Source organism: Terrapene carolina, unplaced genomic scaffold, assembly GCF_002925995.2.
Source record: "Terrapene carolina triunguis isolate 2854851 unplaced genomic scaffold, T_m_triunguis-2.0 Scaffold68, whole genome shotgun sequence".
In the NCBI taxonomy this organism is placed as follows: domain Eukaryota; kingdom Metazoa; phylum Chordata; order Testudines; family Emydidae; genus Terrapene; species Terrapene triunguis.
The window spans coordinates 97,775-125,545 of record NW_020664419.1 but is presented as its reverse complement, the minus strand read 5'-3'; the positions used below and the strand labels follow the sequence as shown (position 1 = coordinate 125,545).

Genomic DNA, 27,771 nt, shown 5'->3' with positions numbered 1-27,771 from the left:
GTCAGAACCCGATTTTGATTTTATTCTCCACACAAGCAAAGGGAACACATCACAGAGGAGTTAATTTCACAGATAAATACAGAACCCATGTGTTACTTACAAACATCCCAAAAGAGAGAAGTCTCTGCCGATCCCTCCCTTTGTACAGTGTTCAAAATAGATATCTGTGCATGTTCCAAGACGACTGTTACAGCCTCTCCATGCTAGGAGGAGATGCTGCCTCTAAGGGGCAGGAGAGCACATGGGCAGATGTCCATCCACAGAGGTAACACACAGATCATGTGGTCTCATCTTCCACCTTGGTGCAGCTGGTGGTGTTTGCAGGGCGCACACTGACTGAGCGTTACTGGCGGAGGGGGAAGGATGGTTATACCTTCCTCTGACCCACCCGGCACCAGCCCCTGGCCAAGATAAGCTACCCACAGGCATTAGGGCCACAAGGGACTGTTACGGACATCTCGTCTGACTTCCTGTAGAGCACAGGCCGGAGAATTCCACCAAGTGATGCCTGCATCAGGCCCATAACGTGTGGTTGAATTGGGGCATCTTTTAGAAAGCCACCCCGCCTTGATGCAAAAAGCCCACCTGATGGAGAAGCCGCCCCATCCCTGGAGAAGCTATTCTAGTGGTCCATTACCAGCACTGGTAACAATTTTCACCATATTTCCAGTTTTAACTTTGCCAACTCCCAGCTCCTGGATCTGGTTCCACCTTTGCCTGCTAGATTAAGGAGCCCTCCAGTTTCAAATATCTTCTGCCTGTGCAGGTAACTAACTAGATGGATCAGCCACTGGCTCGGATGCAGCAAACCCTATAGGGAGAGACGCTGTGCTGCTTTTCATTCATGTTCTCTTAGTCATACCCTGCCTGGTTCACCCACGCCAGGCTGATGACTGCAAACACCTGTTTCCTCGATTGTTTCCTGCCACGCGGCCCCTCATCGCCGCCTTACATAATGGGGTGGGCATCTCTCGCAAACAACGTTGGATAGGCATAGAGCGTTTGGATACAAAACTGTGTAACCTGTGCTAACAGTGCGACTTCGTCCCCCTTAGTGGTGACACCATGTACACAGGTTTAGGAGTGTTACTGGCTGAGCTAACAGACTTGGTCCTTTAGCTCAAACAGTAGCAGCCCACGTTTCTCGAGCCAGAGATCGCAGGTTCAATCCCTGCCGACGGACCCATCCAGGAGCATTGTTATACATACAGCTTAGAGAGCTCAGCAAGAGAGCGGCTGCTCTGAGGGTTTAAAGATCCTTAAATTCGAGGCTTGGGGGAACTGAATTCAGTGTAGCCAGACTGGTAGAAGCCGTTACATTAATGGCCCTGACAACTGGACTCTTCCGTGCCCAGAACGGGACACGCTACTCCACCGCTGTCTCTGCTCTACGCTTGAGGATCTGCCGCTTCGGCCGCTTCCCGCAGCCAAGCACCCGGGGCTGTGGGCACATCGGCCAGACCTGGGATAGCCAACGCACCCTCCGATCTTTGGCCGTATCCACTGAACTCGAGAGTCCAGAGCCAAGACCCACGCGGGCCTCCGGCTAGACTACAACCCCACAGACCAAGGGCTTCCCAGAGCTGCTGCCTGCCACAGGGATCAGCTGGGAGAAACTCTGCCTCTCGTGAGGTTTCAAGAGCCCAAAACATCTTCGAGGTGACCCAGCTGTGTGCCGTGGGGATGCCAGCCCGCCAGGGAATGCGGCAAGTCTGCCCCGGCGGGGCTGTCATGTCAGCCTGGGCATGGCCTGGAGGCCCTAGCGGTGAAAGGCTTCATATCCCGTGTCCAAGACCCACTTCAGAGTCAGATGGTGTCCCCAGACTGGAGTCAGCGCCCTGGAGGGCTGGGCTCCAGATCCCATTCCCAGCCCCCCCTCCCGAGTCTGGTTTTTGGCAACTAGTTACATCCTCTAGCCCTCTCCCCTTAGCAGCCCCCTCCTGATACACTGAAGCCAGAGGAGCATCCGTAAAGATCAGTGCAGGGTGGGGGCTGATCATTCTCCCGTCTGGTGTCACTCCCAGCTGGTCCAGGCCTGGGAGGGAGGAAGCTGGCTAGGCCCCCCTCCCCGTGCTCCAAGACCACACAGGAAGAAAGAAGCTTGTACCTGCATTATACCGCCAAACCCCCTCCACTTACCTCCCTTCCGTACCAGCCAGCCCAGCCCCGCTCCAATGCGCCAGCCTTCTAGGGGAAGACGCAGCTCTCAAGGCAATTCCCAGACAGGGCTGGGGCAGCTGGGAAATTTTCCCTCTTTAAAAAAAAGAAAAGAGAAGCAAGCTGCCAAAAAAGGGACCAAGCTGTCAGTTCCTTGGGCGGGGATGCTACGGATGATGCCGGAGACGCAGCAGCCTCTCGCTGGCTCCCTGGGGTCTCTCCTGGGGGCTATCCCGTGGTCCAGTCCCCTGCAGGGCAGGGCGAGCAATAGCAGGGGAAAATGCAGGTCTCTTCTTCCTCCTGGGGTGCGTGTCCCTCCCCACGCCGTTCCCTGCCACGGGACGAGAGGCACTTCCCCAGCAAGGAAGCACTGGCTCTTCTGGGGGGGGTTTCAGTACCAAGGATCTGCTCGGTGCTGCTGATTGTAGAGCTGCAGCTTGATCTGGTCTTTGATCTGGTTGATGAGGATCTGGGAGAGCAGGATTCCCACCAGCTGCAAGGAGAGGAGAGCGCCACAGGCTGAACAGACCTGGGAGGGCTCAGGCACAGGCGAGCTCGCTGCTGCAACCGGGGACGGCCGGCATCCTCGCTGGCCAATCGGTGTGCTCCCTGCCTGCGGCTCAGCCAATTAGAAAGCTCTCGCCAAGGGACAAACGCACGGCTATTGACGAGAATATCCGTCGTTTATGTTGGGTGCTTGGGAGAGAGAGAGATGGCCCAGGCTGGAGCCAGTAAAGGGGTGAGTGGGCCAGGCGAGGGCTCCCTCCACGCCCAGTAACTCTGCCGATCCCGACCCACAGCCTGTTCCAGCCCCGGGCTCCCCACACACAGCTCTGCCACGCTCCTCAGCCCAAGGCACCATGCAATCCGAGGCTTCCTCAGGATTCCCCCCGGTTACACGCACAAAGTCAAAACGTGACCTGGGGGGGTGGGGAACAGTCCTTCCCAGTCTGAATGCTTCTAGCATCCCAGCCCCACCACTGATGCGGGGGGGGCGTGAATTCATGCGTGCGCACAAATTACAGGCTACACCCCTCAGATCTAGGAGTGCCCAATACCCTGGCTTCAGATCTAAGGGGCCATTCCCTTTTCATCCAGATGACGACCCCTGGCTCTCATTATCCTGCAGGGGCGTGGGGGCTATGCTGAGTAGGTTGGGCCTGTCCAATGCTCCCTTCTGCCAGAGCTAATGGGGGGCAGAAACTCCCCCCCACCCCAAAGTTTGAGTGCAAACACCAGACCCTCTGGCCCCAGCAGAGCGCACCCCGGGGAGGGGGGGGCTACCTGTGGAATGGCCAAGCCGAGCGCGATGCCCCCCAGCAGGAAGAGGTTGCTGTGGATCCAGTTCACCAGCTTGTCGATGCAGCCGTTGGTGTAGATGAACTCGCTGGCCTCCAGGTAGTTCATGGCTTGCATCCCCTGGCCACACATGGTGTTGATGACAGCCTGCGGGGAAGCACCGGGGCAGGTGACAGCGAACCAGGGCGCCAGGGGACGGATAGCCTGGTGCGGCCACGCCTCACACACCGCCACGGGCTGTGCAAGTCGCTCCGGCTCCCTCTCACGCCTGTGGGATTTGGGGGGGGGGGGGGGGTGTCGGGCTTTCCCGAACCACTGCCTAATGGCACGCGGGACAGGCCCGACTTCCTTAGCCAACACGTCCCTGTTAACATCAGGTTTCCCTGTACGCTCTCTCTCCCACAAGCCCAAGCCCCAGCCCTCCCCAGTTCCCCCATCGCTGGAGTGTCTGGGCTCCGCAGAATGCTCCAGTGCTGCCTCCTAGGGAAAGGGCAGAAGCTCCGTTACTTGTGACTTTTCGGGAGATTAGGCTGCAGGGCATCACCTTGTCTGGCTGTGGGACGGGCGGACTAGAGGGGATCCCATCCCTTACGGACGAGGCAGCCAAGAAGTGCCATGACGTACGGGAACCCACGTGAGCTGCTTTCCTATCCCGCGGCATGTGCGGGGGCATTTACCGACAAGCCATGCAAGTTTCACGGGACTCCTTTTCCACCCAGCATCTACAGCGAGGGTCTCCCCCTCGTAGGAGCTGCTGGGGCTGGGGGGGAGGGAGAGGGTATGCATCCCTCGCACAGCCTCGGTCTCCCTGACCCACTCGGAGACCACAGGGCCAGCACCTTGCAGGTCCCAGCCTGCCTGTGCCTGGTGAGAGCCTGGGAAACCCCAGAATCAGGCCCCTTGTTTATCACCCAAGATCAGTGATGGGATCCCCCATTTCCCTAGGGCTCAGAAACAATAGCCATTCCCAGCCGCGATTGGGGCAGGGCAGCACCGGCCATCTGAACTGGCTCCCCCGGACACCCTGCCTCCAGAGGGAGCAGAATTAGCAGGGACTACACCGATTCCTATACAGCGTCCCCAGCCCTCTCCTCCTACCACGGTCTTGTCACTCAGCTGAGGGAGCTTCTTCCACACCCAGCCAGGCCGTGGCATGGAGAGGGGTCTACAGCCAGCCATGGCTACAGCCTGGTCAGCTGGAGCTGTAGGAGCCACGCGGCTACCAGCGCCCCCTAGTGGCATGAGGGTTTGTCCAGCTGCAAAGGTCACTAAAGAGGTGGCGGCACAGGGATCACGACTCAGAATCGTAGGACTGGAAGGGACCTCGAGAGATCTAGTCCAGTCCCCTGCACTCAGGGCAGGACTATGTAATAACTAGACCATCCCTGACAGGTGTTGGTCTAACCCGCTCTTAAACCTCCAATGATGGAGATTCCACAACCTCCCCAGGCAATTTATTCCAGTGTTTAACCACCCTGACAGTTAGGAAGCTTTTCCTAATGTCCAACCTAAACCTTCCTTGCTGCAATTTAAAGCCCATTGCTTCTTGTCCTAGCCGCAGAAGTTAAGGAGAACAATTTTTCTCCCTCCTCCTTGTACCAACATTTTACATACTTGAAAAACTGTTACATCAGTTTCTCAGGCTTCTCTTCTCCAGTTTAAACAAACCCAATTTTTTCAATCTTCCCTTAGAGGTCATGTTTTTTAGACTTTTATTCATTTTTGTGGCTCTTCTCTGGACTTTCTCCAATTTGTCCACATCTTTCCTGAAACGTGGTGCCCAGAACTGGACACAATGCTCCAGTTGAGGTGGTATCAGCGCGGAGTAGAGCAGAAGTAGTACTTCTCGTGTCTTGCTTACAATACTTCTGCGAATACATCCCAGAATGAGGTTTGCTTTCTTTGCACCAGCGTTACACTGTTGACTCATATTTAGCTTGTGATCCACTATGACCCCCAGATCCCTTTCCTCAGTACTCCTTCCTAGGCAGTCATTTCCCATTTTGTGTGTGTGCAGCCGATTGCCTTTATTGAATTTCATCCTATTTACTTCAGACCATTTCTCCAGTTTGTGCAGATCATTTTGAGTTTTAATCTTATTCTCCAAAGCACTTGCAACCCCTCCCAGCTTGGTATCGTCCGCAAACTCTGCAAGTGTACTCTCAATGCCATCATCTAAATCATTGATGAAGATACTGAACAGAACCGGACCCAGAACCGATCCCTGCAGGACCCCACTTGTTATGCCCTTCCAGCATGACTATGAACCACTGATAACTACTCTCTGGGGACAATTTTCCAATCAGTTCTGCGCCCACTTTATAGTAGCTCCATCTAGGTTGTATTTCCCTAGTTTGTTTATGAGAAGATCATGCGAGACAGTATCAAAAGCTTTACTAAAGTCAAGATATACCACATGTACCGCTTCCCGCCTATCCATAAGGCTTGTTACCCTGTCAAAGAAAGCTATCAGGTTGGTTTGAGACGATTTGTTCTTGACAAATCCATGCTGTTACTTATCCCCTTATTATCTTCTAGATGTTTGCAAATTGATTGCTTCATTATTTACTCCATTATCTTTCGGGTACTGAAGTTAAGCTGATTGGTCTGTAATTCCCCAGGTTGTCCTCATTCCCCTTTTTAAGAATGGCAGAGGGCACATGGAGGAGTCGTCCAATGCTACTCAGCTACCCAGCTAAGAGACTTCCTTGGCCCTGAGTGCAGGGCAGTCACCAGAATTTGAGGGTGGCAAGGAGAAGTCCTGTTCCCAGCAGAACAGTGCGGCTGGTCTTACCTGGTCAGCTGCATGCAGGCAGCAAGAATAAGGCACAGAACAGCGCTCCCTGCTGGGGTTGTCAGCAGTGCAGTTGAAATACATGTTTTGGGACCAGTCCTTGTAGGAGACACCCCCACAGCAACTGAACTGTAACGAGACAGCACAGGTCAAAGAGGGCCAGGGAAGGAGAAACTGGGCAGATCTCAAAGGGCGTGTCTTTAAAGAGAGGCCAGGTCAATTTGAATGGGTTTTTAATGTTTTAGTAGGTCCTACGTAAACAACAGCTTAAAAACAGATGTAGCAGGGGAAAGAAAGACTTAAATACGTACATCACTCCCCATGGAGAAGAAACCATAAGAACCAGAGACGGTCAGTTTGGATCAAATTTAAACTTGTTTGTAACGTGGCTTCATGCTTTGCCAGGGTGAGACTATGGGTGAAAGCAAAAGACAGGGAACTCTAAAGGAAACATGATTGTATTTCTCTAGCGCTAGCCACATTCCCTCCAGCCTCCATCTCCAATCCAACATTTCTCATGGCCTATAGACAGCAATGGAAATGGGAGAACAGGGCTCTGGGGGACAAAGGGTCTCTGAGCAGAGGGGTGGGAGTATATTTAGACTCCAGATGTGCAACGCCAGCTGCACGACCGTCCTGGGACCAAGCCCGCGGCAGGAGAACAAAGAAGCACGTGTGCGTACACGAGAGAGTTCGGCGGGTACTTGTGACTGGCACGATTGGACTCAAACTGGGAGGGGTGTGGTCTGCGATGGCACCGCCCTCCCGCCGGAAGATGGGGGCCCACAAAGAAGCAGATGGATGCGGGACTAGTGGAATGGGGTCTGATGGACAACGAAAGGGAACCAGAGAACCGTGGACAGCCACGCCCACTGCTCCAAGAAGGGACGAAGGGGAGCAGATCCTGGCCCTGCAGCCTCGGCGAGGAGAGTCCGACCGTGTTACGTGCTTTGAAAGGGAACTCAGGTCAAGGCAGGAGAGATAATTTCAGGGATGTTTTAAAGAGAGGGGAACAGCGCGCGAGAGAGTTTGGAGGGCCCGGACTGTACCCCAGGCCTGGCCGAGGCCCAGCCGTCCCTGCTACGGGGCGGGGAGACCCAGCCATCCCCATCACGGAGGAGGCCAGAGAGCTCACCCAGGGCCAGTCACCCCATAGGAGGCAGGAGACCCGGCCGAGGGCTACGCGTGCTGGCTCTTTAACGGGACCCACCTCCTTCTGCCCATAGTCGATGAGGTTCTGCAGGTCCAGGTCGTCCCGGTAATGCACGACGGCGTTGTTGATGATCTCGCTCACCTTCCCGCGTGCCTGGGGGAGGAACGCCGAGAGGTCGCCAGGGAGATTTCCCTCCTACCTAGGTGCTTGCACGCCCCTCGCCACTGCAGCGTCCGAGCGCCTCCTCCCCTACAATTTAACCTCACAGCTGCCTGACGGGCGGGCGTCACCCCCAGTTTCTAGATCACATGTGGAGCCAGGGACCTGAACCCAGGTTCCCTGCATCGCAGGCCAGTGGTCTCACCCCAGCCCATCCATCCCTGCCCCCTCCACTTGTTTGGGGTGAGGCGGGGGACATACTGGAAACCAAAACACTGGCCACTGAAAGACAACGAGGTCAGGGACCAAACCCTGGGGCAGACCCACCCAGCCAGCTGCACTCTGGTGCCCACGCCCCAGCAGAGGCTGATGCGTTTGGGTCACCAAGTCTGCTGGGGAAGCCTTGGATCAAAACAAACTTTTTCATTTAAATAAGATTTTAAAAAGAGAGAACAGTCTCTGTTCACCCCCAGACACCTCGCCTCCCATTTGCGGTTCGGCCTCTTTGGCCCTCTGTCCCCACGTAGAACCACCTTTCCCCAGAGAATCGCAGCTTAGTGAGGGAAGAAATCTATTCTGTCTTCTCGGGCAGCTCCCTGCCAATCCAGGACTGGTCCTCCAGTTATGATGGGGCATCCTTCTCCTCCCCCCCCCAACCCACCACCTCAAAAGAACAATGCTCACCCCAGCTCTCTGGTGTATTTACCTTATCAGAGAAGACAAAGCCCAGCACTCCAGCTGCCAGCTGCAGCAGGAAGACTATGGTCAGGCAGATTGAGAACTGCAGGAGAGAGAAAACAGCCATCAGCAAATTGCCACCGAAGAGGCAACAATGCACCATCTTTTACGGAGCCAGAGTTGCGCCACCATGACCCAAGCAGGGACGCTTGAAGCTGCAAGGTCACAGGGCAGCAGGACTCCAGGCCCGTCACATTATAGTCCTGTAGTGCCTTTTTTACCGAAACCTATCTACTGACCACTTCACCCAGCACTGAAATGCAGCCACCTCTGGGGTGGAACAGAGCAGCCGCTTAACAATGCACAGAAGATTGGGACAGGAAGAGAGAAACAGTCACTTTTTGAAACTGCAGGGGACGTCAGAGAGGCAGAGTGGAGTTAAGACCTCATTCTTGCAAAATATGCTCTGGGATCATCCCAAAGTGCTCAGAGCCTGGGTTTTACATCTCTTCTGAAAGACGGCACCTCTCGGAGTGGACCGTGCCAGGTCGCTGGTTCAAGGCTGAATCAGACAGAACCCACCTCCTATGGATTTGCCACACTGCTCTAAAGCGTTGTCCATGTCTGTGCTAGCAAACAGACCCACCATTGAGAGCTGTATGTAACTACAGGAGATCTGTACAGACTCCAGCGTCTGTTCTCCCCCAGCTATGCAAGCAGCTCGTACCAACAACTGACTGGATGTGTGAAGGAATGAGAAACCCTCCGTCTCTTTAGCCGAGACACCCGGCTCAATGCCATTAAAGGCACTTTGGAAAGGGTCAGTTTCCCTGGGAGGCGCATGGCTAAGTACCTCCTGGGGTGCGGGAGTTCCCCAGCTCTGGCCACTAGAGGGAGCCACCAGCTTTCCTGTCATCAGCATGGCTGGGCACCAGCTGAGATTTCACACCAATGGGTGGGGGAAGGAAATGGGAGACAGAGCAGAGAGACCCTGGGTCCCATCAGTCCTGACGGCTGCCCGAGTTGCCAGTCATTGAGGGGGGAAACCCCCAGCCCACTCCTGGCGGTTTCTGCAGGCCCAGGTAGACAGCGGGGTCCCCATGAGGCTTCCCATCCCCTGTCCTGGCTATAACCGCCATACGACTGTCCCCTTCTCCCCCCCGGCCCAGGCTGGGCTCCCGCAGCCTCCCGTCCCCTCACCGTCTGCAGCAGGCAGATGTTCTCACGCAGGGAGCCGATGCAGCCGCAGAAGGTGATCAGGAACATCAGGATGCCGACCACGATGAGCAGGATGGCGGGATCCACCGCGAGGCAGGCCATGGCCGCCTCTGCCAGGCGGGAGCAGAGGGGGTGGGGGAGAGAGGACGCTGTTAGTCCAGCTGCACCACCCTGCCCGCTAAAGGAATCCAAAGGAGACGGCTCTATGGGGTGGGGCTGAGGGAAGGCTCCTTTGGGGCCCCAGCCTCTCCCATTATCCCTGCTGCAGCAGGCCCCGCCAGAGCCAGCCAGCCACTAGCGACGCCTTTCCCCAGGCCTCTCCAGTGCTTCTGGCCCCGGGGCGAGAAGGAACAAGCCCAGATCAGGCTGCCGTAACTCCACACGGGCCGAGACCAGAGGTTTATCTGGCGATGGACAATGGTCCCAGATCTGAGCAGGCCTGGGACAAGCAGGGGGTGGAGGTGGGGACGCGTCCAAGCCCTGTTTCACTGGACAAGAGCGGCAGCTTCTCCCCTCTCACCCCAGACAATGTCTGCCACACACAGCGGGCCGCGCTCTCCACACGGAGACCTCACCCCCTCTTAGCTGCGTTCCAGTCTCAGACCCAGGGAAAGGCTCCGCTCTCCTCCTCAAACCCGTCTGCTTCCAGGGCAGCCAGTCTCCGGGGTCCTCCCCCACCTCCCACCGGAAGGAGAGATCCCAGAGCCGCAGCACAGACCTGGGGCAAGGGGAAGGCGCCAGTCGCTCACCTGCGTGCTTCATCAGCCTGGCGTAGATGCCCACGGCCACCATCACCATCGAGATCATCTGCGGAGGCAGGACGTGGAGATTCAGAGCCAGCCGCCTGCTCGGGCCTTCAACCCACGCATGCAGTGTCCCTAAATGAGGAGAGGGCACTGGGGGCCTCCAGAGGGCTCAGGGGATCGGCAATAGGATAAGGACCCCTCCCCCCATAGGCACAAGATCAAATCCCGGTCAGCCCAGCCAAGGCTGAAAGTTACCACCGTCCGAGGGGTGCTTGGGGCCTAGCTAAGTGTTAGAATATAGATTACAGGCTAGGGTGACCAGACAGCAAGTGTGAAAAATGGGGACAGGGGGTGGGGGTAACAGGATCCTATATAAGAAAAAGACCCCAAAATCGGGACTGTCCCTATAAAATCGGGACATCTGGTCACCCTATTACAGGCAGGTCAGTAAAGGCCTGTACTTTAAGAACTTAGGTGTATTTTTATCCCTTAGCTAGTTACAGGGGTATACAAACAAAGAATCAAAATCACAGTCTGCCTGTGTCTGGGCCTTCGCTCACTAGGAGAGTCTGAGGCCTTGTTCTTAGGCTAAGGCCTTCGGCTAAGCGGCAGGGGCAGCCATACGCTGGGAAGCGAATGGTCACATGCTCCCATCCCAAACCAGTCACATGGAAATAAGGTGCTACTGGGCTGTTAGGAAGACGATCCTGTCCTGATAGTGCCCATCCCCACCAGATAAAGAAACAGATCTTAAGATGGTTAAAGAAAACGTAGTTCGGTAGCATCCTGCCTGCAAGAAATCACTCATCAATGGTTGTGAAACCCTCATTTCTGTATTGTTTTATCTCTATGGCCCCCACTTTTCTATTGTTAATCTGTCTGGTTCTCTAATTGTTTCTGTCTGCTGTATAATTAAGTTTGCTAGGTGTAAGTTAATTAGGGGAGTGGGATATAACTGGTTAGAGAATTGTGTTACCATATGTTGGGATTAGTTAGTTAAATTTCAGTAAAATGATGGGGTTAAGGTCTAGCTGAGAATATTACTATATAAACTGGGGTCAAACAGGAAATGGAAGAATAGGAAATTGGGATCAGGCTTGCTGTGTGCGTGACAAGAACCGGGGGAGAGGGTGACGGGAAAGCTCTCTACCCACAGCCGCTATTAGTCTGCTGGGTGTCCTTGAATGAGTCACTTTATGCCTCAGTTTCCCTTTGTCAGCAGGTACTGACCGAGCTTCGTAAAGCACCCATCAGCCACAGGGCTCAGAATGCCGAGTATCACGGTGCCCAGTCCCTAGGGGACAAGTATGCACAGAACACGCCCCCACGGCAGGCGGACGGCAAGGACTGGATGGGCCCTACAGAACGCACGCCCCTCTCACCCCGACGGGGGATCCAAGCACCGGGGACGCGTTATCCTCTTCTCTGCGGGCAGGGACTTCACTCTGCAGAGCTGTCAGCCAGCTCCTTTCACCAACCCTGGATTCCCACCCACACACGGAATTAACGCCTGGAGTGATGCTTTGCAGCCAATCCACGTGTGTGTGTGTGTGGGGGGTGCCATATACTTTCCAGGTTCACACACACACACACACACACACACACACTTCCCCCTCCCGCCCAGGGACACCATGCCGGGCTGGCTGAATAAAGCAGCAGCATTTCAAGCAACGCTGCTCTCCCGCAGCATTGTTCATCCTGGAACAGCCAACCGCCATAGTCAGGAACTAGCCGGTCGGAGTGGAAGTGGATTCCTTCTGTTCCACAGGCAGGCGGCAGTTGTGATCCGCAGACCCTACAGCCCCCTTGCCTACTGCTCTGTAAAAGGCTTCCGGGTGCTTTGCACTGGCAGACGAGTATCAATGCCCAGGGGAAGAGGTCGTCTGATTCCTGCGTCTAACCAGGCTCCTAGCAAGGCAGTGGGGAAGCTGGCGCCAGCCACGGGAGGTAAAGGGGAAGCTGGCAGCAGGCAGGTGGCTTGCCTTAGCGCCCCCTCACTAAATGCCACTGCAAAAGGAGGCTTAAAACCAAGGCTGGCCCCCTCCAGCCCCTGGGGGAGAAGCCTTGTTAAAACCTGTTACCAAGCGGCCTTCATTTATACAGCGCTGCCCAAACACTAGCCCGCTTTTTGTCGATGGAGGAAACCGAGGCTCAGAAGTGAAGCCGCTGGCCCGTGCCTGGGGCAGAGCTGCGAATAGAGCCCAGGAGTCCCTGCGCAGTGCTGCGTCCACCAGACTGAGCAGCCTCTGCTCGCCACGTCCTTCACTTGGGCCTCGCATGGTACGTCCACGCTGCCGTTAAAAACCCGTGGCCAGCTGGCTTGGGCTTGGGCTAAGGGGCTGTTTAGCCATTTGGGTTTGGTCCAGAGTCTGGGCTCTAGGACCCTGCAAGGTGGAAGGGTTGAGCCTCCACACAGCAACTCAACTGCCCCTTAGCTTGAATCAGCTGGCATGGGCCAGCCGCAGGCGTCTAATTGCAGGCTAGACCTACCCCGGCCGGCTGGAAGGTAACGGAGTCCCTCAAGGCTTCCCCTCGGGCTGGATTCTCTGTATTGGTCTCTCATTACAGGAGGCACCAATGACAAGGCCGAGTTCCAGTGTCAGCCACATACCCCGATTCCTTCTTTCCTAACCCTGAGGGACATCCTGACCAGACCAGGCCAGGGAGAGGACCCCCCCCCCCCCAGAGGGCATACCACCTCTGCTGGCTACAGCTGAATCCCAAACACCCACTGGGATGAAACAGGATCGGACTTTAACAGCAGCATCTCGACTGACTTCTCTGTTCTCCAAAAGGAAGGTTATCACCCTCTGAGACACCATCAAAGAAACTGTCTAACGAGGAGGGTTTCCGTCTAAAACGCTCTGCAGCTCAAGGGCAAGGGAACAAGGGAGGCGGTTAAAACGAAGGCTGACTCCATACTTTACATTTCAAATGCTTTAGCTGGCTTTCCTTCTTTTCTTGACCTTTACTAAATACAATGGTTTGTACATGGTGCGTTTGCCATGGTGCTAAGCCGGCTGAGGGCTCTGCACAGCGAACCTTGTTTAACACTGTTCAGTGGGTTAGGATATCCCCTTTATTCCATCTAAATTAATACAACACCCCTCAAGGGCCTTTTGCACTGCTCCCAAGAGCCACGCGTCGCTGCAGGGCCTGCGCAGACCGCGGCCATCCTTTCCCGGAGCCCGTAGGGTGAAGGCAGACGGAGGCCGGTGAACTCAGGCAGTTTCAAGAGAACTCTCTCGTGTTTGTGGCCCCTGCATCTCTGCCCCGATAAGACACCGCTCACTGCTCCCCCGCAGCTCTGAACCAAGGGACTGGGAGTGGGATGGAGGCTTACAGGAAAGTCTATCAGGACCACAAAGGTTGGGGAAGCAGAGTCAAGCAGATTACGCATGTCCCTTCCTGCCCGTTCTCCCAGGCAGAAAGCAGCTTGGTCTCCCCGGAGGACAGGGCCACCCCTACGCAGGCAGGGAGGCCTCTCATCACGCAGAGCAGGTGCAGGGGATGCGGCACATCCCTTGCCTGGCTAACAGGTCTCATTCTGACTTGGAGGGGCCAGGTGCAGTCCAGTCTCCACTGCCCCCTAGAGGCTAAAAGTAGAGCACAGCTGTCCCCTCTGTGCTCTGGCTTGGGTAAGGGGTGCAAGGAGAGCCCCCCCGGCAGCTAACCGCCCGTTATAACCCCCACATGCGGAGCGCGCTAGCCAGGCTCACCGAGCCGAGACATGAGAGATGCCAGGCGCACGGAGCAGGAGGCACTTGTCCTTCACGCACCACAAAGCAAGGGATGGGAGACGCGCCTCGCCCTGCCCAGCCCCGACCGCCATGGGGAGAGGGGAAGATGGACGCCTGGCCACACCCTGCGGCAGCTCGGGCTTCCCACGAGGAACCTCAGCATCAGGGACCTCTCCCGATGGAAGGGAGGCTGCGAGCAGGGGTGGGAGGCGACGTGACGGCTGCTCAGCCTGATGGAGCCCTGGGCACCAGCCTCAGAAACAGAGACTGCCACAAGATGGCGGACAGGGAGGCACCAACTCTTGGGAGGGGTTGGGCGGAGGGTCAGCTCCCTGCCTCCCTCACCCACAGCTAAAGCACCGGGGGCAGGAAAAGGGGAGAAATCTCCCAAGCTGTCCAGTCAGCCCCCCAAGCTGAAGCAGCTCTCCCAGATTGCGTAGGGCCAGGCCGTACCGTGCACAGTGACCCATTCTCCAGGCCATCCAGGGATGGGAGATCCACACGCCCACCACCCCGGCAGGGACCAGCCACTTACTGAGACAGGCCAACGCCCACACTGGCATGGCACGCCCAGACGGGACGTTCTCCCTGACCCCACGGTGCCCGCGTCCATGGGCTGGGTGCCCACTGGGCCTTGCACAAAACGCCACCTTAGCCTGTACCTGGAGGGGCAGAGGGAAATCGCAGCTACTGCGGCTTCCCCTTCTGCTGGGGAACTGCTCAGCACCAGGGGGGTGTTCGCTTCCCTCCAGAGATGGGAGTCAGTCCACCCCCTTCCAGCACCTCCCACCCCCCCCAAAGACTCTGTGGGGTTTGGAAAAGCACCAGAGCCAGACATGGGACACATCACGTCTCCTCTGCCTCACCAGCCTGGATGCGGGAGGCTCCTGCTAGCCCAGGCAGGAGTTGAGCCCTCAGGGCAGAGAGGAGGGGAGACCTGCACTGTAACAGCAGCAAATCGCTCGCTCACTCCTGAAGTCATGAGGTTACCCCCTGCCCCACCTGCTCAAGCAGTGACCACCCATCCCTCTGGGGCTGGTCGCATCTCTGCCCCATCTACCCACCCACCCACCCACAGCTGTGGCCTCTCCCCATCCTCCACTTACCTGGGCTCACTTCACCTGCACGGCTGGAGGGGCAGCAGCCCCTTTCCTGCAGGAGGCGCTCGGCGGGTCACCAAACCAGCCCGAGTCCCTAGCAGAGGTCTCCTGGGGGCCATAACAATCCGACCCAGCCCCAGCAGGGCGCAGAGCCAGTCTGCTGCCACAGCACAGCGACGGCTCCCTTGCCTTGTACCTGGGATGGGGAGCGGCAGTCTCAGAGCAGGCATCCCTGGCTCCTTGTCCAGCTGCTCCATACCAGCCCCAGACACACAGAGGGGAGTTCACTCTCTGGTTTATACTCTGCTGTTAGCATTTCACCAGAGGACGGGCTGGGCCCAAGGCCAGAGCTGCTCTCTGCGTCACTCAGACACACCTCCCAGCCGCCTGAGCCGTGAGAAATAGCCGACCCAGCCCTCGGGCACGTGGGACAGGAGTTAGGAGGCTAACAGGTTCTGGGGGTTAAGAGCACCCTCACCCCAGGGGCGATGCTTTGCTGCTTCTTCGGAGTGCAACACGGAAGTAAAAAAACAGCCTCCAGCATTTACATTTCAAACAGGACAGCCCCATGTTAAACATTAATCTAGGCGTTTTAAACACCCTTTATTATCCGAGCACCATCCAAGCACTCGGCCCCGTAGCAAGACGGACAGAGTCGCTGCCCGGAGGAGCGTAGACTCTAAAAAAATCCTACCACCCCCCAGCTCTGCCCCAGAGCCTCTGTGCAGCCACGGGTGCAACACAACCCCGCCCCGTGCCTCCATTTCCCCTCCCACCCGTTATGTCGATTTAGCTTGCAAGCTCTTCCGCACGAAGGCTGTCTCCTACCATAACGCGGCCTTGATCTTGGTTGGGGCCACTAGGCAATTAGGAAAATAATACACACACACACACACACACACACACAGTTACAGAGTCTAAATTTTGGCTTAAGTCTGATCTGAAGTGCAGCTACAGGCAGGAGAGAAAAGGGACCTTTTTCACACAGCCTCTCTCAGCTGTATTGGTTCTCATACACGCATTTATCCCAGTCAGCCCTGCAGAACCCAGACAGCTAGAGGAGGAAATCTGTTCTGCCTCCTACCCCAGCAGGTTTTCCCCACTTGCACCCCTATGGCCTGTATGCCCGGAACACACACAGTTTAGATCAAGCTCTCTGCTCCTTTCAATTGCCACACAAACCCCACCTGTTCAGTACGGCGGCACCCCGGAGTCTGTGCTACACTAGAGAGATTTTTGCACAACTTTCTCAGCATTGCTCCCACTGGTTCAGCTCCACCTGAATTAGTGTTAGCGTTATCCACACCTACTCAGTGCGGTGGTCTGCTCCCCTCTGCTGGTGGCTGGGCCATATATAGACATTGACGAGCTTGTTACAGCCTTAGCGTACAGACCTGGGGTCTTTAGATCCAGAGGTCTTTGGTTCGATCTCTGCTGCCAACGACTTATCCAGCAGCCGCGTAGCTGGGCTGCCAGGACAGCAGCCAGAGCTGGCTTTGTACAGCACGTTTGTACAGCACTAGGATGCAATGCAGTATGTTGGGCTATTAAACAGAAGTGAATAATCAAATCAATTGAAGCGTTAGTTAGCTAGGTTCAGACGGCAGGTTACTTGGGATCGTGTGCAAGGCAAAGAGAACGGCTGGGTTTTCACACACGACAGGGGAGGCAATGGGGGAAAAAAGAATCAGTTGGAGACCTCCAAGTGGAAGCAGTTTCCTGATAGAAAAAAATGCAGAGCCCCACGGTGCCCCCTTTTCTTGATCATTAGAGCCCTTTACACAGACCCACAGATGCTGAGAGCTCCCCATGCCTCCAGACTGCCAGTCACTTCACACGCAAGTCACACTGTAGGCGGTGTCTGCGCCAGGCCATTCCCCTCCCGAAAAATCCCCTACTGCCTTCATCTGCATCCGCATCCACCGGCGCCTCAGCCGCCTTCGGCAACTAACCCTGCACAGAGCAGGCCTGGGGCACATGGTGGTTAAAATGCCAGGGAAGGCCGTTCCGCGCCTACCCTGCACCAGACGCCCCCCCCCCCCCCCCCCCCGCAGCAGTGCAGCTATCTGAACCCAGGTCAGAAGAAATCCCAACTCCACTGGAGTGATGCAAAGTTACGGGACGAGTGACAACATTTTAATGTATGTAAATGACTCAGCCCCCCCCAGCCATTCACGCACTGAGTTCTGGAGAACTGCACATGGTGCCTGCTTTAACGCTCCAATACAGACATGGCTGAGTGACGGATCACGGGCACCAAGCAAGCAGCAACTGGGACCGAGGGCTCAGCTACCCAGCCTGAACTGCAGATGCTTCTGCCAGCCTGCTGCGATGCCAGCACACCCTGGCACCCTTTATCGTCCATTCTCGCCGGCCACCTCCAGCCAAACCCGCTAACAAAGCAACACGGCTCAGAGCCGCCGATGGCCCTTGCTGACTTTGGTACAGAAACCCACGTATGTTTCCGGCCCCAGATGGGCCGACAGGCCACGAGAGGGATAAGCCACGAGACCCCAGGTGCTGGCCCAGGAATCATAGGGCAGATCACACCCAAGCGAGGGCCAGTGACGTGAATGGAGCTTGCAGCAGCAACTCGGAGGCACTGCACGAACTCTCCCAGGGGAGACAAGCGAGGTGGGATGCGTAGGCAGCTTGTGGCGCAGTCCCCTCCGCTTCCCCCGAAGGGTCCGCAGGGTCTGACGCCCAGGTGCACTGCACACCGCAAAAGGCTCACAGCTCAGAAGCAGTGATGGCCCGGCTGCATCCTTGGAGACCATGGGACGGGGCCCTACTCCCCTTGGGAGACCTCCAAAGGGGCACAGTCTGCCCCCCAAGGCACAGCGGCCCCAGGCTAGAGTCTCTCGGCCAGAGAAGAGTGGGCAGGAGAGAAACGCAAGAGCTGAGAAGGAAACAGGCCCACACAGCTTGAGTTTAGAGCTGTCCCTGCTCGCGGGGCTGAAAGGAGCCTGTCCCTGTTTAAAGGGTGCGTGTGCATCGGCAGGCAGGGCCCTATACCCAATGGGATTTGACCCCTTCCTAGGCTATGAGCATCTCCAGGCCTAGCAGGGAGCTTGGAAGGGCCAGAAGAACAGCCAGGGGAAGGCCAGGACAGCATCCGAGCTGCAGCAGGAATTCCAGCTGCAGTTTCATTTCATCCCGCGTGAACCAAGCTTTTCTTTTTCTGGTGGCAATCTTCCTTCGTCCCATTCAGACCAATTTTATCCCCCCGGGCCGCCGCGTTTTGCACTACGTGCTCCCTGGCTCACTAGTGCGGACACGCTGCACGCCCGCCTCACACTCAGAGCACGCCCGGGATACAATTCTCTCGGACCAAAGGAACCCCGGCGCTGCCTGAGGGCCCAGCACCTCTGTGGGGCACCCCTTCCCTCCCCCACCGCACCCGTGAACACCACAACCCAGGTGCAGGCCGCTGCAGCTGCCGGGGAATATCAGGCGGCCCCGACACAGGGGGCGTTTATAAGCCAGAGAGAAGCCGAAAACGCAAGGAACTCGTCTGGAGGTGGTGGAGGGGGCGCAGCAGGCAAACAAGCACGCCAGGGCTTTGCAAAAGGCAGTCAGAGCGATTCAGCCAGCATAATGGCTCTCAGAAGAGGAAAGAGATCTGTGCTGGGGGAGAGACATCCAACAGCAGCCTTCGCACAGCAGGAGAAAGAGAACATTGTGGCGTGAGCGCTCGGGGCAGGCCACGCTTTCGATTTTAAAGTGACAGCCTAAATACGAATCATTTCACAGTGTGTCCTTCCCTTGGTTAGATTATTAAAACATTTTAGCAAAGCCTGATGCCACAAGTACTCCTCGTTCTTTTTGCAAACAATAAGGGGCTTAAGGGATATATAGACACCGTATGCTGGTCTTCTGCAGGGACTGAAATTCACTCAGCATTTTTTGGTAAAATCCTTTACAAGATTTTAACGTGCTGGGCATTATGCTACTGACAGCCCCCTTCACCATCTCCCCCAAAAACCACCGTTCTATTTTCTAAAGCATCTCCTTAGCACAGTGGTTCTCAAACTGGGGTCCATGAGGGTACACCAAGGGGTCTGCGAGTCATATCCGGCTCCAGGGGGTCCATGAGCCATGTCCGAGGCCGCCGGCCCCACTGATCAACTCCTTCACCTCCCTCCCAGTGCCTCCTGCATGCCACAGAACAGCTGTTCAGGGGTGTGCAGGAGGTGCTGGGAGGGAGTGGGAGGAGCGGGGATGGGGCGTGCTTGGGGGAGGGGGCGGGAAGGGGAGGGTCAGGGGTGGAGCAGGTGCAGGAAGAGGTGGAGTGGGGGCCTTGGGAGAAGGGGCAGAGTGGGGGCAGGGTCTGGAGCCGAGCGGGGGTTCAGCACCCCCGGGGAAAATTAGAAGTCGGGTTGGGGGTCCACGAAAAATTTTAAATCAAAATGGGGGTCCTCAGGTTGCTAAAGTTTGAGAACCGCTGCCTTAGCGGATTCGTTTTCTTTTCCAATATTTTGAACAGACTGAAATACAGGGGTTACAAAGACGTTTTCCATGGAGGCAGTAATGCAAGTTACACACGCAGCCTCTTGCCGGTGCTTAAAGTCGTCCCAAAAGAGCGGGGGGGCCTGTCATCATCTGGGAGCAGCAGCAGCTTCGGTAAAGCCAGTGCTGAACGTGGGCTCTTCAGCAACACGGCTCTATCTGTAATTATTTTTAGGGGACAGGCATGCCCCACTGCCCCCCACCTGCAATCAGGAGAGCCGTGGTACTGTCAGCTGACCTGGGGTTTACAATTCTAAAACGTCACCTTCTGGTAGCGTGTCATGGGGAAGTTTATCTAAAGAAAAATAAGTCAGTGGCCGAGATTTTCAAGCGAGCTAGTGATTGTGGAAGATTGGGAAGTTTAAGACACCTGAGGACACGTCTGTAACCTCAGCCCCACTTGCGTTAACACACTAAAAAATAGCTGCGTGGACGCTGCAGCTCCAGTGGAGCCACTGAGCTCAGCTTAAGGGGTTGGGTGGGCTGGAGCTCCAACATCCGTACGGCTATTTCGAACCCCAGAAACGCGAGTCTGTTTAGTTGGGCCAGGAAGCTCGCTGCCAGCTGCAGCGTGAACATCCCTTTACAGGGTCTGATTTTCAGAGGGAAGTGCTCAGAAAAAAATCAAGTCCCTTTAGGAAGTTAGGAGTTGGACGTGCAAACACAGACATCAAGGACACCCAGGCAAACATTTTCGAAAGTGACTTGTATGATTTTGCTCCTCTTCCCCGCCCTGCTCCCCATCCTAATCTATGGATGTTAATGGCTGGTAAAGGGAGCAGGGAAGTGACACACAAAAACCAACCCCCACAGGCTAGACATGCCTTAACACTCCCTCAGACAACGCGTGTGTATGTTGCCTGCCTATTTCTGCAAGTCTGTTTTGTCTAGTTAAGCTCGTAAGCTCATGGGGGCAGGCACGGTGTCTTCCTAGGTGTCTGTACAGCCCCAAGGACTCTGACGTGCTAACACGCTGGAAAAATACAATCCCAAGGCGGACATCTAGGATCGCAGGAAACAATAGACAATTAAACATTCAGAGCATTTGGTGAGAAAGTTTTGTTATCTGCAATATACAAAATACAGCCACTCTTAGAGTTCGGGTGGGTTCGTTCTTCTACGCGAAGCCCCAGCCGCTGGATGAGATAATTTCACACACTTCTCGGTCTCCTGCCCGCCCACACGGGGATGCATGGACCACAGGGTATGTCTACACTGCAAAGAAAAACCCCCACGGCGACTCAGACCCTGGGTCAACTGACTCAGGTTTCCAGGGCTAAAAAAGCAGAGTAGAGATTCGGGCTCAGGCTGGAGCCCGGGATCCGAGACCCTCCACCCTCACAGGGTTTCTCGGCCCGGGCTCCAGCGCAAGCCCCACCTTCTACATTGCTGTTTTAGCCCTGAAGCCTGAGCCCTGTGAGGCCAAGTCAGGTGACCCGGCTCTGAGCTTCGCTTCCGCTGATCTTTTATGGCACTGCAGACAGGCCCATCGTGACCTGCTCAGAAAGCAATGACCAAAGGCAGGTCACAAGAGCTGAAGTCCATAGGAGGTGGGGGCACTGTCTGGGAATCAGCCCCTAACTTCCCCCTCACTGCTGTAACTCGGCGCTAAGCCGGGGTCAATCCTTCGCATGCAATTCTCTCGCCTGGGTTTGCTCTTCCAAGCACCTAAATCTGTAAGGCAGATGGTGACTCTGATTAGCTACATCAGGAATGGCAACATACAAAAGCCAGTAGGTGAACACTTCAACCTCCCTGGACATTCTAGAACAGATTTAAAAGTAACTATTCGTGAATAAAAAAAAAAACTTCAGAAACAGACTTCAAAGAGAAACAGCAGAACTAAAATTCATTTGCAAATTTAACACCATCAATCTGGGCTTGAATAGGGACTGGGAGTGGCTGGCTCATTACAGAAGCAGCTTTGCCTCTCTTGGAACTGACACCTCCTCATCTATTATTGGGAGTGGACTATATCCACCCTGATCGAATTGGCCCTGTCCACACTGGTTCTGCACTTGTGAGGTAACTCCCTTCTCGTCATGTGTCAGTATATAATGCCTGCATCTGTAACTTTCACTCCATGCATCTGAAGTGGGTTTTTTTTACCCACGAAAGCTTATGCCCAAATAAATCTGTTAGGCCTGGTCTACACTAACACCCCAATTCGATCTAAGGTACGCAACTTCAGCTACGTGAATAACGTAGCTGAAGTCGACATACCTTAGTTCGAATTTACCGCGGTTCAGACGCGGTCCACACGCGGCAGGCAGGCTCCCCCGTCGACTCCGCGGTACTCCTCTCGCTGAGGTGGAGTACCGCAGTCGACGGCGAGCACTTCCTGGTTCGAATTATCGCGTCCAGACCAGACGCGATAAATCGAACCCGGAAGTTCGATTGCCAGCCGTCGAACTACCGCGGTAGTGTAGACATACCCTTAGTCTTTAAGGTGCCACCGGACTCTGTGTTAGTCCGTATCCACAAAAACAACAAGGCTACCCCCGATACTCTGCTGAGAGCAGAGCCACATCTCTACACACAGGGCTTGGCGTGGGTTAGGGCCAAAGAAACTGGGAATTTTTCCTATTTAACACAGGCCCCTAAGTTTTACAAACTGCATCCAAGTCCCTGCACTTCCCCCCAACATACGGAAGACTCTACAGCTAGATTTTGCAAGGGGAATTCTATACAGATGCTTCCCTCTCCTGCTTCTGCATTTCTTTAACTGCATTCAGGTGGCAGCACTTCCCCAAAGGGGCCTGGTCACAGGACAGCGGGTCCTTCTTCCTCAAACTACCAGTAGTGCCTGGATGGGACTGCACTGGGGGTCAAGGGCCCAGGATTGGGCAGGAATGCGGGGGGGTTACGGGGGGGGGGGGGTGTTCAGCTGCATTAATATTCACTGCACCACAAGCAAAGCTCCTTCCCGTGGAAGTTAAAATAATCAAAGCCACCCAGTCAGCGCATCTCATTACAAAGTCAGCGGAAAGCGAGTCACACCCGTGGGAGTCAGCCCATCCCCGCCACGTTCCTCCAGGGGCCCCGTCTCTGCCCCGAGCTCATTACGCTCCTCTGTTCAGCTGCCAGTGCTGCTCATTAGCTATATAAAGTGCTGTAATCTGCATCCCGAGGCTGGGGCGCGCCCTCTCCCTTGGGCGGCCGGAGGGACTATAATTCAATCAGTGGCCAGGCAGGGAACACAAGCCAGGGTTTCCACTCAAGGACAGGGCTCTGCCCGCCCCTGCTGAGAACCGAGGAGTTGTTACACACCAGAGCCCTGCTCCATGGGGCAGTTCAGCCGGTATGGGACGGCTTCCCCCAATGAACGTATCCCCCTGCCGTGCCCCTTGGCTTAACCTCTAAACCCACCCAGCCTGATTTAACTCTTTACTTCCCACCTGTGCTATTTGCCATGGGCGTGCAGGGGAGTGGGGGGGGACGTGTCTGTTCCCCCTCCTCCCCAGGCAAGCCAAATAAAAACAATCACGCCGACAACTGACCGGGTTAGATGAGCTGCAAAGGAAAGTGCCAGGCAGGTAATTGGATAACGCCGGCAGCAGTAATTATGGTGCGCGCAAGCGGCACAGGAAGCCCTGGCCTGCCTGGCTCAGCCTGGCAGGTCTCTGCTTAGACACACGCTGACAGCATTTCTTTTGGGGTGGGGGTTACAAAGTAGGGGGGCCACTCCCCCCCCCCCGCTTTGGTTTTTGCCATCCCCTGAATCACACATTTTCCATCCCCATTGGCCAACGGCCCCCGAATTCCCATCGTTCTCTTGGGGTACGCAGCGAGGACAGACTCCACGGGGTTGCATGAATTCGGAAGGCCGGTGGCGAGGTTGCAATGCTCATCCTGGCCCATGGGCCCGCTCCGCACCACTCCAGCCCCCGGCATTTCTGCAGCATTACAAGAGGGCAGACGGGGGGGGGGGGCGGGGGGCGTGGAGGAGAGGGAGACACTCCTGCACACACACACTTGGAATTCGTTTGTACTTTTGACCAGGAATTGCTGTGCCCATCTACAGCAGCAGTGCCAGCTAACCAAGGGGCAGGGCTGGTGGGCTCTGAAAGGAGCCCCCCTGCGCCCAAGGCTGTTCTGAGGGACACTGGTTCCCCTTTGCAAAGGGGAAGTACAACCAAGTTGCTGGCTCCCTCCTCCCACTACAATACTGAGCCTGGACGTTTTGCCGCCACCATCCCTGTCTCTAGATCAGAGTGCGATCAGGCCGGAGAGAAGCATCGGGGTGAAAGCCCACCAGACCAGACGAAGGACAAAGAAATAAGCACCGCACAGGGATGTGCCTTGTAACAAGAAGAGGCAAGAAACTGCCCAGAGCTTGTCCTCCTCCACGCACTCTTCTCTCGGGCGGCAGGTTCGGTTCCCTCTGGCCCCGATCACGCCAAAGCTGCACCCACGAGGGTGACAGAGGCTCCAGCCCCAGCTGTATTGGCTCCTAGCCGGGGGGACATCTATCAGAGCGAGCCTCATTTGACCTCGCTGCACCTTCTGGCAGAAGAACTCTGTGTTCTTTGCAAGGGACAATTAGTTAATCCTCAACTCCTCAGAGTCAAATCCCTGTTTTACAGGCAGGGAAAGTGACCTACTGTGGCCTGTGCCAGGTGTATTTACAGCTACACTTAAGTTTTGCTGGAATAGCTGTGTTGGTTCGGAGTGTGAACAAAATAATAAATACACCTCTACAGAATACAGTCATGCTGGCAAAACCCCAGTGTAGATGCAGTTATATTGGGGGGTGTAAGCCCTTTTGCTGGTATACCAGCAAACCCCTTCTTGTGTAGCAAGGCCTGGGAGTCCAGTAGCAAAGCCAGGACTATCACCCGACTCACCGGTCCCCAGCTCTGACCACTAGACAGCGATGTAGATGCTCACTGAAGAGGGGGCCAATACAAACATATCAAGGCAAGAAAGCTAGAAGCAGAGGATTCTGCTAGACTGGAAGTACAGGGGGCTTTGGGGCAGTTCCTGGCAAGCTACAAGTGACAACCCTGACTGGGAAGCAAGACCTCACAGAGGGCCACTCTAAGGATCTCAGCTATTAAAGAAAACACCATTGGCCAAGGGCGGGTTCAAAGTGCGTCGGGAGAGATAAATGGGTGATCCAGTAGGTATTTCCAGCTGTACGTTTATTCTATGCTAGAAGTCAGTCAATTTCACTTTTACACTGAGCTGGCCCAAGTCCATTCAGAGGCATGAAATCATCTTGTGAAACTACCATATTTGATGCTTCCTCTTCTTGGGATTTTACAGGGAGAGAACACCATAGTGTTCAGAGGGAACAGGCACTGCACCAGGACTGCAGAGGGCAGTGCAGAATGAAGACAGCCAGAGAAAGCCAGCCACCAATGGATTTGGGAGGCCACTGGGAAAGGAGATGGGATCTCAGCCCCATTTCCGGGGGCAGGCGGCCACCCCACAAAAAGTCACCTTCCTAACCCACATTCTCAGCAGAGGTGACAAGGAACGAACGTGCCATGGAGACTGAACTGCTTTTACTCCAAGGTGGCCATGGACATGGTTGGAAAACATGAGCAGGAGGCTGTGGGAAGGCTGCCATTGTCCACGCGGTCCCTGTTCGGCAGCTAGGCAAACCCTTTTCACTAGCACCACAGTACGTGCACACGCGTGCATTGCTAGCACAAGACCCCCACTGGCAAGCGGATCAAAGGAGTTCCTCTGAAGCCCCCACCAGTTTACAGGAATTCTTTTATCTCCGAGTCTTCTGTACACAACGCTACCTGTGGAGACTGAAAACCTGATGTTCAGTTCAGGGAACAAAGACCCGCCAGTTAAGAGGAAGGACAGTGCTAGAGACAACCAGCAACCGCCCCCCACATATGCTGGGCACAGCTGTAAGGTTCATAAGTTCATTGGGGAAGGCACATCTGACCAGGGAGCTGTTTACAGGGCTGACCAGATAGAAAGATCTGCTCTGATTTGTCCTCTGGCCTGCGTCTATCCCTTCTCAGACGCTGTGGTCCCCTAGCAAAGATATTCTGACTATGGCAACTCCAGTGAGCTCTGAACACTTGTCTGAACGACACGAACCTGGGAAAAAGAGCAAAGCAGCTGAACTGCAAAGGATATTTTCTACATGGCAACAAATTCACTCAGCAGCACTAGAAACCACCAGCCAACCTGACGGTGCCTACAGGGTAGGTCTGGGCATACAGTCCTAATGTGTAGTCATTCTGAGCTCTAAAAGCACCTTCTTTTTACCCCAAGACATTACTCCAGTTAGTACAGTGAAGTGAAGTTACTACGAATATTAAACAGGCAACATCAGCTGGAAAGACAGTCGATTTAAAAATATTCAAAGTAGTGTCCCCAATGTTGCATCGTAGCAATCACCTTTTCCTTTAAAAATAAAGAATCTCTCTCCGTCTCTGGCCTGTCGGTCCCAAGAAAACCCACACAAAGCAAAAGTGGCAACTGACTGTAAAAGACAGGAACAAAGCTCCAAAGTGGGTTTAAAAACCCCCAGAGGGATGTGTGATTTTTAAAGTCAATGTCCCTGTAAATTCTACAGGCTTTGAAGGGCAAGGAGAACCAGCTTTTTCTTAACTCCCTTAATTCAAAGGGTCTTTTTTGAAGAAAAAGGAAAAGAAAAAAGAAAAAGAAACCAGACAAGTATATGAGATATGGGAAGAAGTCACCCAATAGCTGACTGGCCACCCCATTCCACAGTCTCAAATAATGCAGCACCACATCGGTCCCTGTGTAATAGAAATGCATAGAGCAACGAACACCACCAGAGACAACAGGTGTCCAAATTTACGTTCAGCTGGTTCTCCAAAGGGACAGCAGATCCTCACACGACACCACTGCTGATAGTGGCTGAAGGTCCATGAAGCACAGCTCTTTCCAACTACTCATAGCATGTGAGACACGTCCTTTGCATGTCCCCCCCACCGCTTTTGACTGATTTCACACAATAATCAAAGTCTAAGTCTAAACAACCACCAAAAATACAAATAGGCCCCTTTAAGTGTAGCGTTATTTGCTGTTCCCCAATTCTCAGCCAAGTTCATACCAGGTTAGAGTTGCTGTCTTTATAACTGTATCCAGGCTGAACGAACTGATGTGATCACTATTCAGTGACCTTTTAGATATTATTCTAAGCACCACTCCCTTCTTAAAGGGATACATCTCACAATGCAGGGTAGAGACAACCTTTCCCATACGTGCACCTGTGTTGGAGGGAGTGGGGGAGACGGACAGTTTTACGAAACCTACTGAGACTAGAAATGCATTTTGTTTCTAGAACAGGAGTACTTGTGACACCTTTTGTTTCTGGTTTCCTGGATTTTAACATTTGAACGCAACAGCTTTATGCTGGGGTGCAAAAGGCCAGCCCTGAAGGGCACTGGCAAAAGTGAAGCCAGTCCCCTTTCAGGTGCAGGTGAAGTAAATGAGAATTTTCCCCTTCTTTCGGTTTTCCTTTCAGAAGCTCAGGGAAAAGTTTTTTACATGTACAATTTTGGTCTGGACAGTATCTCGGCTACTGGTTTTGTTCGGAATAAAAATATCAACTCCCCCCCCCCCCCCAGCCAAAATTAATGAGCAGGCAAAGAGCGAGTGGGGAGAAAGAGGGAAAAAAAACAGAGTGCTTCCTCCAGTACCTGGATAAAAAGAAACTGACCGTGCTCCTTAAAGAGAGGTGAGCCCTGCACAGAGCTGGGATGAAGAGAACATTAACTGGGTTGGATTTTATGGGGTCATTTTTCTCCGCCCACGGAACGTCTCACCGCCCTCCCCTCCAGATCCCCCCACACCTCTGCCCTGAGGGATCATCCCTGCCAGGCCCCCCAGGCATGGCAGTACCCTGGGAGCCCCATGCCCTGCTGGACCCCCGTTGCTCCACACAGGGGAATCACCCCCCAACACGCACCATGCCCCCCACACTCTGCCAAGGGAGGGAGCTGGCTGCCCCTGTGCCCCCCAGCTGCCCGCTCCCTTCCCCTGTGCCCCCCAGCTGCCCACCCCCTGCCCCAGGTGCCCCCCAGCTGCCCGCCCCAGTTCTCGCCCCCACGCACCCAGAAGAGCAGGTTGAAGAAGAAGAGCAGGTACTTCACCAGCGGGCTCACGAAGGAGAAATCCTCCCCGTGGGGGCCCGCAGGGGGCCCCGGCAGCCGCCTGGGCATGGCCCCGGGCGCGCCCCGCCCGCTCACTCACTCACTGCCGGCCCATGGGAGCCGGG

The 27,771-nt window shown here is 55.1% G+C and overlaps 1 protein-coding gene across 3 annotated transcripts; it reads right to left on the bottom strand.

Annotated features, from left to right (window-relative positions):
- On the bottom strand, positions 1 to 27,771 carry TSPAN33 (tetraspanin 33). Of its 3 annotated transcripts, none has more exons than XM_024193106.2 (8): positions 27,608 to 27,771; positions 10,208 to 10,265; positions 9,441 to 9,568; positions 8,269 to 8,343; positions 7,461 to 7,556; positions 6,251 to 6,379; positions 3,442 to 3,603; positions 1 to 2,650 (listed from the first exon to the last, which is right to left on the bottom strand). In XM_024193106.2, exons 1-8 carry the CDS (start codon positions 27,713 to 27,715, stop codon positions 2,549 to 2,551), a joined length of 858 nt encoding a protein of 285 aa, XP_024048874.1. In that variant the 5' UTR covers positions 27,716 to 27,771; the 3' UTR covers positions 1 to 2,548. The 3 variants fall into 3 exon arrangements, with proteins under 3 accessions (XP_024048874.1, XP_024048875.1, XP_024048876.1); XM_024193107.2 differs by lacking the exon at positions 27,608 to 27,771 and adding an exon at positions 15,523 to 15,572; XM_024193108.2 differs by lacking the exon at positions 27,608 to 27,771 and adding an exon at positions 15,241 to 15,304.

Bases quoted from the DNA above. Each gene is read 5' to 3' on its own strand.
- TSPAN33 (XM_024193106.2), bottom strand. From the start codon at position 27,715: ATGCCCAGGCGGCTGCCGGGGCCCCCTGCGGGCCCCCACGGGGAGGAT. The intron at 9,569-10,207 runs GTGAGCGACTGG...CCCGCCTGGCAG, and splicing joins CAGGCTGATGAAGCACGCAG to AGGCGGCCATGGCCTGCCTC. The intron at 7,557-8,268 runs GTAAATACACCA...TTCCTCCCCCAG, and splicing joins GCTTTGTCTTCTCTGATAAG to GCACGCGGGAAGGTGAGCGA.